General features: G+C 37.4%; 1 protein-coding gene across 1 annotated transcript in view; it reads right to left on the minus strand.

Annotated features, from left to right (window-relative positions):
• The window catches only part of LOC104747516, a 4,488-nt gene extending 2,677 nt beyond the window's left edge, over positions 1 to 1,811 (minus strand). The window contains exons 1-2 of the mRNA XM_010469160.2: positions 580 to 1,811; positions 130 to 347 (exon numbers count right to left, since the gene is read on the minus strand). Coding sequence (XP_010467462.1) covers positions 130 to 347; positions 580 to 1,624 — 1,263 coding nt within the window. The 5' untranslated portion in view covers positions 1,625 to 1,811. The remainder of the gene's footprint in view (positions 1 to 129; positions 348 to 579) is intronic.

Genomic DNA, 10,809 nt, shown 5'->3' on the forward strand with positions numbered 1-10,809 from the left:
TCATGGGTTACACGCAGTTTTTCCTCGGCCTACATGCACAAATATGTAGTTCAAACCTTGACTAGAGAGAGCTAACCAAAGAGATCACATCTGACTATCCTAAGAGAGACAATTTCTGTTTGAACATACCTTGACTTCCTCATAAAGCTTCTTCTCCCAGAGATGGAGCTTGTGCAATGTCGAAGAAAGTTTCCGAGATCTTAAAGCAAGCTCTGCCTCAATGTCTGCGTAAGTAGGAGCAGCCACTGAAGAAGAGGCTTCAGCTTTGGTTTTCTTGGAGGTTGATGATTGAGCTGGCGAAGCCATAGACGGTGATGGGGTAGCCTCGTACAGCTTCTTCGACGAAACTGCTCCAATACAGGCACAAATTCCATTTTTCAGGAAGCAAAGAATGGTTCAAACACAAGAAAGCTGCAAATTAAACTTTAATTTCACTGACAACAGTGGCAACAATCATATATTGACACAAAACCACACATATTCACTTGATCTCTACAAATAAGCAAACCCTCCCCAACAGAATCATTAAAAAGAGACACGAAATAAATAAGAGATGTAGCAAATGATAATGAAATCTACCATGTTTGCGACCATAAGGATGCTTGCCCACTTCAAGCATCACTGCAATCTCACTTCCTGAATCTGCAGCTCTCAAAAACTGAGCATCTATCTCTTTAGCAACCTCAGGCACCTCATGCCGGACCCTACTGCCACGTGCAGCAGCCGCAGCGTTACTCCTCCGCGCCACGTCCTTACCACCACCACCACCATCCTCAACAACTTTCTTCTCCACGACATCATGAACCTCATGCTCCATCACTTCTTTCTCAACTGACACACTTGGCCTAGTCTGATACAGAGAAGCCTGACCTCCTCCGCTAGTGCTGGCACCACCAGAATCACGTAACGGCTCTTCCACAGAAGCCGCAGCCACAAGTTTCTGTTTCCCATGTACTTCCTTCACAACCTCATCGTTCTCCTCCAAATCCGGAATATCCAATTCTTCTCTAAGCTCTCTCGAATCACGACTAGGACTGTACGGAGTGTAATAAGTATCAAAAGGGTTTAAGAAATCCCAAACCTTTTCCCTCGACGGCGACGGTGGCGGCGGAGGCAACCTCGACAAAGTCTCGGCTCCGTAGTTCTGATATTGATTATAGTTAGAGGTTGATGATTCGCCGAAGTAAACTCTCTGAGGACTCGAAGGTCTCTGCTCATAAACCACAGAAGGAGCCATCGAACTATTCTTCATATAGTTAATATGCAAATACGACTTCGGATTCGAGTCCTCGTCGTCGTCTAGATGATGATGTAGAGGAGACGAATGCAACGAATCAGTATCGTCATCGTCAGAATCCGAATCGAATTCGAGATGACCCGACCCGGAACCGGAATCATCCATCTTGGGTTTAGCTTTCTTGGGTGAATCTGAATCATCGTCACGGTGGTGGTGATTGATGAATTGGTGAAGTGAGTGAGAGATTGCTTTAAGGGATTGTGTGTAGGAGACGTGAGCTTCAGCTAAAGCGTAACGTTGATGAATCGCTGCTTCTAAGAAACCACAACGGTCACGACAAAGCGCAACTGCTGGGAGATCGTCGAGCTTTGAAGTTGTACAACCCATTTGAAAAAATCCGATTCCTTTGAGATTCGAAAGAATCAAAATGATTTTGTTTTTCGTACAGAGATTATTAAAGTTAAGGTTTTTAAGTGGAAAAAAGATGAGACTTTGGAAGTTTGGTGAGTGGAATTAGAAAAGTAAAAGCTTGCTTCTTTGGGGTAAAGTTGAATTTTTTTTTTTTTCTCGAGAAGATTTGAAAGTGAGGAGGAAGATAAAGAGAAAAGAGGAATCTTTGCCAGCAACAACACTGATGAAATTTTTAATTTTCAATCGTACTGTGTAATTAAATTACTAATTTTTTTTTCCGTTTCAGAAGGGGATTAATTTTAATAGTAATTTGGATTAAGGAGGGGACTAATAAATTAGGTGATGCATGCAAGAAAAAAAATGAAAGCTTTGAATTTTATGCGGCAAATACAATATCGAATTAGCCAAATTATTAGTCTTTTGATTACTGTGTAACGCCGTTTTAGACCAAGTCATTGAAGTTGATTCCTATTTTGATTTGGTCGTTGGACAATTAGAATACAAAAAAGTATCAGTTATGAATATGATGAGGTTGTAACGTAAACATGTATGAGTTTTATAAGGGGAAAAATGCCAAAAAATACTCCATGTTATTTTTATTTGGACATTTAATACCCAATAGTTTTGGATTGGAATAAAAATACACCAAATAATAAAAACGTGTCATTTAAAACCCAAAATAATAAGTTTTGTTATTCTCATACCCACGATTTTTCAACAAAACTAAAATTCCAATTTTACCCTGGTTATCTAATTAATTATTAATTTTTAATAGAATTTTTTTTGGTTTTCTGTTAACCATATCAAACCGGTAATTAACCCAGATTATCTTTACCACCGAGCAATCTCACGGCGAGACGACGAGACGACGCCATCTCGCGACGGTTAATAAATGAACAGAAGATGAAGCATCTGGTGAGACAACAACACACCAAGGAAGCTTCTTGAATCTATTACCGAAGCAGATTGAAGATCCAGAGAAAGAAGGTAGTAAATCAAGCTCATCCGGGTGATTTCATTTGACACATTGCACAGCCTGAAACAGAAGAATCTTCTTATATAACTTGTGTGTTGTTTGATTTCGTTGAAAGCCTTTTGTTTGCTCCAAAAGACTGTTAAAAGTTTGAGTTAGCAAATGGGGGTTTCAACAAAGTACAGTCTCTCCAGTTGAAGCGAAGGCTCTCCCCAGAGGAGAAAGATTGATTTGTTTAATTGTTTCAACATAGAAAAAAGTGAAGTAAATATTCTTTTTGGAATTGGCGTTGTTTAATTATTTTCACAGGGAGAAGGAGAGCTTTGGTATTTGATTTTATTGTTTTGGTTAAAGTCTTGTTGTCTCTCTTCCTACCTTCGCTCACTTTTGGATTATATTTAGTTATGTAATTAAGAATAAATGAAGCAGACTCACGGCGAGACGACGCCATCTTGCGACGGTTAATACCGGTGGTCGGAGTTGAAAGAACATAAACTGTGATTTGTCTTAGCGGGTAAAGATTGAGTCTTGGCGGGGAAATTGGAGTTGGGTACCGAGTTAAGGTGAGAGATTGCATTATATTTCTGGGATTAGAGCAACTGCGAAACTCAATCCCATCTGGGTAAGCTTCAAAATCTTGGATAACTAATGGAAGATGACGAATCTCTCACATCTCAGACTGCAGCATAGCATCGACTTACGGTTATTTTTTGAAATTGAGATTCCGGTTAAGTTATGAACCAGGTTTAATTATCGGTTTGATATGATTAACAGAAAACTAAAAAAAATCTATTAAAAATTAATAATTAATTAGATAACCAGGTTAAAATTGGAATTTTAGTTTTGTTGAAAAATCATGTGTACGAGAATAACAAAACTTATTATTTTAGGTTTTAAATGACACGTTTTTATTATTTGGTGTATTTTTATTCCAATCCAAAACCATTGGGTATTAAACGTCCAAATAAAAATAACATGGGGTTTTTTTTGGCATTTTTCCCGTTTTATAAGTAGTTATGTCACACAATCATTTTCTAAGGAGTTGTCTCACAATATTGAATTATTGATTGTGTGTAGTAGAGTCAACTTAATTTATTTATTTATTTTTTCGTTAATTATCTCAATGATGTGCGTGATGATTTATTTTTTCTTACTAGATTTTTCATAAATTTTTACTAGAATATTGTAAAAAGATACTTACAGAAAATAATATATATATATAGGCAAAATGTCTTATTACAAATTTAAAATTCACATTTCTGTCCGTGATTTTTTTATATGGGTACAATTTCTCTTAATAATTTGTTGTTCTCTTTTGCATTCTTTCGAAGCTCGGTATTTTTAGAAGTAGACTTTGGTTTTCAAGACCGACTCTGCACTTTGGTGTTTAGAGTCAAATTAATTTAATTTTTTTTTTTACGGTTATATATCTCAATGATGTTCGTGATGATTTTTTTTATTAGTAGAGTTTTCAAAAAAAAATTACTAGAATATTGTGAAGAGGTACTTACAGAAATGATATATGATCTCATTAAAAATATAATAATATATAAGCAAAATGTCTTATTTCAACTTCACACTCTTGTCCATGATTTTTCGATATAGGATATAGTTTTTTTCTTGATACATGTGTGTTTCATTTAGTCTTTGCGTACCCTTAGTTACAATCATTAGGGTATAGTTTCTCTTAATACATTTGTTGTCCTCTTTTGCATTCTTTCGAACCCCCGGTATTTCTAGAAGTACACTTCGGTTTTCAAGACCAACTCTTTCAACTACTCAGACTCCCCATTTAGTTTACTTTAATCCATGTATGTTGTAAGTAAAATGGCTTCTAACAGTAGTCAAACTCCTCATTTAGTCTCATCAGGTTAGTATATACATTCATACTCCAGTTCATGACTTTCTTAGTTGTTCTATAATTGCTTGTTATATGTTGGCTTATATGAAATGTTCGTTTCAGGGTTTGATTGATGGTAAGTATGATGATCTTCCTGAACAGTTTTCTTACATGGTTTATAATGGCATAGACAAAATGGTTGGAAAGGCAAAGAAGATCTTGAAGGAGTAAGAAGCTTAAGGAAATGATTCTTCTCTTTCATGTTCAGAATTGTTATATTGTTGTCTTATGCCATTAAACATTTAGTTAAGTATGCAATTTTGTTTTTGTTTTTTTTTTTTTTGTTATTATCTTTGTTTTCGTATCTAAGATGAGATTGATGAGAACTTGGTAATATGGCAGTGGCTCTCCAAAAACTTTCACAAAGCACCATTTCCATTAATAGCTTACTGTAAAAAAACCAAAAAACATTAAATCAGTACAACTAGAGCTCTCCCAAAACAAGTCAATTCTCCAACGCGTCCAAGAAATTCAAGCGCCAGAAATCACTACCATTTTAACAAGGTTAGTTTTGTCAAATTTTCATCTAAAATGCCTAATTTTATAAGCATGGAAAAAAATGTTTTATTTCAAAGTTTTAGAACACAAAATGCCTATTTTAACTACATATAACCCTTCAGTATAAACTATAAACATCATGTTCTTTACTACTCCTTCCGTTTTAATTTAGGTGATGTTTTGACAAAAAGTTTTTGTTTCATTTTAAGTGATGTTTTACGTTTTAAATAAAAAAATTAAATATGTTTAATTTTCTTTGACCAATCATATTTTACTTGATGTTTTCTTATTAGTTGAATGCATTTTATTTAATGGTGTTATAATGTAAAAGAGATAAATTAAATGAGATTATATATATATATATCTTTAATTTATGTGTAAAATCCTTAAATATCATTTAAATTGAATTAGAGGGAGTAGAATATGGTAAAGAGGTAATTAAAGAAATATAAATAATATATATATATATATATATATATATATATATATATATATATATATATTAGCAAAAATGGCAAAGTTCAACTTCAGCAAAATGTCATTTTTTCAACAAAAATTGTGTACTCTTTACTAGATAATATATGTACTTATAATGAAAAAATGATCCCAGTTTAAAAGAAAATAATATATATATAGAAAATTATGTAACTTTACAAAATGAATAGTATATTTAAATTCTTGTGCTCCTCCCTTGTGTAGTTTTTCAGGGAATATCTCATCTCAAGAGACTTTGACTCCATACATACACCCAAGCTGCTTGTTGGAAAGAGTAATGGAGGAGCTTCAATTTTCTGCCACGATTACATCAAAATATTTGACATTGGCACCTATTTCCGAACTGAAAGGTCATCCACAAACTGTCGTCTCACTGATTTTGTGGCTCTTAATGCTGAGATGGAACTCAAAAACCACTACAATGAGGTAAGTTTTGAGTTGTTGCGATAACAACATTATTTCACACCTCCTCTTTTACCTATGTTGCTGATAGAATTCTTTATTTTTTGGTTTTGGGCGAGGTTATGGATCTGGTAAACGGTCTATTCGTCGACATGTTCAAGCAAATGACCAAGAGCTGTGCAAACCAACTTGAAACTCTCATTGAGCAATTCCCATTTGAGCCTCTGCCGGTAATCTTGGTGGCACCAAAACCGATTCTTATAGTTGGCACTAAACTTGTACTTTATATGTTGGATTAGATCTTAGATCTTACATATTCATGTATATTATCAATCAAGTTTTCTTAGCTCCGACAAAAATGCAATACATCTCTTTAAGAATAATCATCATTATATTTAGTTTGTGATTCAACATATATATATTGAAGTCATTAATTTTTTAATTTAATCCAAATGTATACTCTAAGGATTTTTCTATATAAAAATGGATATTTTATTTTATATCTAGCTTTTACTACAAATTATATAACTAAAGCTAGCAATATGTTTAATAAAAAAAAGCTAGCAATATACCTTAAATTAAGGGGAATATATATAAAAATTTTTTTTGGGAATTGTATTTTAAAGTTTTGATTGCACTTCATATGATTTTATAGGAAATACATATACTTTTTTTACTTTCAATATAATTTAGTTTTTAATTACTAAATATTTTAGGTTATGTGTTAGTTTATATAGACAACTTAAATTAGATATTTAAATTCCATAGTAAAATTTCGTTTTTATCATTAATAATATTTATTTTACCTCTAATGCTCAAAAATACTAATAAAAATTATTATCACAGTTGAACAAAAAAACAAATAAATTCAAGATATATGTATGTATGTTTTATATTTTGATATTGTATTTGTATGGCTGGAATAAATAAGAGTAAAATATGTTAATGACTGATATGTATATATTTTACACATTTTCATGATGCATTTGTCATTCATTTTGTTCTCTTAACTCATTGCTTTGTATTGTTTTTAGTCTCTTTTGCTCAACATGCATATCTAGGTAGTCTTTGCATTGGTCTTGCATACATCTTGCATTTTGGAGTTGTTTCAGGTGTTTTAGGAGGTGTCCAAACCATCAAATGCAAATAAGGATCAGGAGAGCAGTTAAGCGACTCGATCTACACTACCCAGCGACGCAAGCTTCCACGTCCTTGATCGAGTCGAGTGAAGATTTTACTTTGGGATTCAGCTTTCGACGTCTTCATCAAAGTTGTAGAGAATTGAGTCATCTTTCCAATGCAGTTTATTTCAAACCAATCGGAGTCGTGGTTCATGAGTTATCTCCGTTTTAGTGGATGCATGTACGTTCAGAAATCCGACTCGACCCGCATGCAAAGGAGAGCTCCCACTCGATCAGATGTTAGCAGCGACTCGACCGAGACGTCCCAGGATGGCTCCCGAGCATCCTTAAGATGCGACTCGATCAGCATCTCCCGAGCACCCTCAAGATGCGACTCGATTGACAGTTTCCGAGCACCCTTAAGATGCGACTCGATCAGCAGCTCCCGAGCACCCTCAAGATGCGACTCGATCGACAGTTTCTGAGCACCCTCACGTCGCGACTCGATCGACAGTTTCTGAGCACTCTCACGATGCGACTCTATCGACGCTCTGAAACCGATGTCCTGGTTATGTCCCGAAGACGCATCCGAGAAGGATTCCCGAACCGACGTTCTACATTGTCGTTTTATGTTTTAGAGATTTCCATGTTTTTCCTATAAATAGGCTTTGTTAAGTTTTCACGGGATATCTTAGCTTTTATCTCGTTTTGTTCTTTCCCTTAAGGTTTACCCTAGCCACCTAAAACGCTTGACACTTTGTATCCCGATACCTTTGAATTTATTCAGTATTTTGATTCGATTTCTTCTGCAATTTTGTTCATCTCATTTTTACCTATCTAAGAATGCTTGTTTCAATGTTTTCTGAATTTGTATCTTTGATGATGATTTTCGGATCTGAGTAGTGTGGTAGTTCTTGAGGATGGGATAGATTAGGTGGAGGATCTTAGGATGTAATGTGTTTAAGCTTTGATTGTATGATTCCCTTCTGGACTAGAGTTAGAAATACTAGTTTCTCTCTGATCAATTGGAACTGGGTTTTAGACATTTCCGCATCCAAAAGGTGTTCGATGAAATGTCTGACCAACTAGTGCCAGAGACTTACGTTCCTAGCCTAAGAGATTAGTTGTCTAGGATGTTTGTTGACGTGAATGAACTTGTTTTTCATGCCATGCTCGATTATGTTTCTCTAGCGAGAGCTAGGTTTGGAAGTGATTGAGTTTGAGTAGCTTCTGTCAAGAGATTGGATTAGCTAAGAAATGATGTTCATTGTTTAGGGATGGTTTGCTTGTGGCATGTTAAATACTCTATAGACTAGGATACTCCACCGACATCAATTACTCCCATCCTTAGGACCTCTTTCTTCCTGATTTTATTACATTCCTGAGACTGTTTCGTTTCTTGTTTTTTTTAGTTCATGCTTAGACTCTTTTATGTTTTTATTCATTTTTGCTTCTTGTCATGCATTCTCGTTTCTAATTCTGTGACTTATTTTTGTTTTGTATTGTCATCATTCTAGGACTGTCAGACAAACACTCTCTTTGAATTGGCTTGACTTGTGATTTCTTGATTGCATCTTGATTGCTAGTAAAGTTTCCCATTTGGATTGACACCTTAAGTACTACAACTACATAAGGTTAATTGAGACCTGCTAGGACGCACAAAAATCCTAGTATCAATTTGGCGCCGTTGCCATTTGGGATTCGTTTTGCTACATTTAAGATTTCAAGTTTTGCAAGATTAAGTTCCGTTACACTTATCATTGCGAGTACTAACTTGCTTTGGTTTTTTGCTTGTTTGTTTTGCATCTCAGGTACCTGTTGATTGCAACATTGCATGCACACCAGATCAAGAGGGCATCAAAATCTCGTTCCTGTTATCGACGAAATCAATCGGTTGCAACGACCACGACAAGCTCGTCAACTCACTGATCATCCCACACCCGTCACTATGGAACAAGCGAATGGACCACATCCGGGACCGCGAAACATTGGTGTTGGGGATGCACCGAATACTCATACTCAGCGTGCTGGAATCATCCCTCCCGACGTGCAGAACAACAACTTCGAAATCAAAAGTGGTCTGATCTCCATGATCCAAGGAAACAAGTTCCACGGGTTGCCTATGGAGGATCCACTCGACCACTTGGACGAGTTCGACCGTCTGTGCAGTCTCACCAAGATCAACGGCGTGAGTGAGGATGGTTACAAGTTGCGCCTCTTCCCATTCTCCCTGGGAGACAAGGCTCATCAATGGGAGAAAAACCTTCCCAAGGGATCCATCACTACCTAGGATGGTTGCAAGAAAGCATTCTTGGCCAAGTTCTTCTCCAACTCCAGAACAGCACGTCTCAGGAATGAGATTTCTAGCTTTAATCAGACGACCTCAGNATGGACCACATCCGGGACCGCGAAACATTGGTGTTGGGGATGCACCGAATACTCATACTCAGCGTGCTGGAATCATCCCTCCCGACGTGCAGAACAACAACTTCGAAATCAAAAGTGGTCTGATCTCCATGATCCAAGGAAACAAGTTCCACGGGTTGCCTATGGAGGATCCACTCGACCACTTGGACGAGTTCGACCGTCTGTGCAGTCTCACCAAGATCAACGGCGTGAGTGAGGATGGTTACAAGTTGCGCCTCTTCCCATTCTCCCTGGGAGACAAGGCTCATCAATGGGAGAAAAACCTTCCCAAGGGATCCATCACTACCTAGGATGGTTGCAAGAAAGCATTCTTGGCCAAGTTCTTCTCCAACTCCAGAACAGCACGTCTCAGGAATGAGATTTCTAGCTTTAATCAGACGACCTCAGAATCATTCTGCAAAGCCTGGGAGCGTTTCAAGAGTTACCATAGCCAATGTCCCCATCACGGATTCAGCAACGAGTCATTGCTGAGCACTCTCTACCGTGGTGTGCTACCAAAGATACGTATGCTGCTTGACACTGCTTCAAACGGCAACTTCCTGAACAAAGACATCGATGAAGGTTGGCAACTCGTTGAAAATCTCGCCCAGTCTAATGGCAACTACAATGAAGACTACGACCGCACAGTTAGAGGCGACGCTGGTTCTGAGGAGAAGTACAAGAAGGACCTCAAGAACGTCAATGAGAAGCTTGACCGCCTGTTGCTCAATCAACAGAAGAGCGTCCACTTTGTATCTGAGGGTGAACATTTTTACGTCCAAGATGGGGCGGGAGAGCAGTCTGAGGAGATCAGCTACATCCATAATCAAAGTGGAAACAACAAGGGTTACAACCCCTATCAGACGAACCCCAATTTGTCTTACCGGAGCACCAACATTGCAAATCCACAGGATCAGGTGTACCCTCCTCAGCAGCAACAACAAGGTCAACAAAAACCTTTTCTGCCTTACAATCAGGGATTCGCCCCTAAACAACAGTTCCAGCAAGGTTACCAAGCTCCCTCAGGACCACCACCAGGATTCCGCCCTCAACCAGTACAGCCTACTCCAGCCCCAGATCAAGAAATGAAGCAAATGATGCAACAACTTCTTCAGGGTCAAGCTAGCGGATCTCTGGATACTGCTAAGAAGTTTGCTGAACTCAGTCAGCGAATGGAGTGTTCATACAATGATCTTAATGTCAAGTTTGAAGCTCTTAACTCCAAGATGAAGTACATGGAAGGCAAGACTGTTTCTACTTCTACCCCAACACTTGGCCAACTACCTGGAAAAGCAGTTCAATATCCCAAAGACTATGCTACTATCCATGCCATCACCACCCAAGCTGTAGATGTACGGCTCACTGA

Source organism: Camelina sativa, chromosome 15 (assembly GCF_000633955.1).
Source record: "Camelina sativa cultivar DH55 chromosome 15, Cs, whole genome shotgun sequence".
In the NCBI taxonomy this organism is placed as follows: Eukaryota; Viridiplantae; Streptophyta; class Magnoliopsida; order Brassicales; family Brassicaceae; genus Camelina; species Camelina sativa.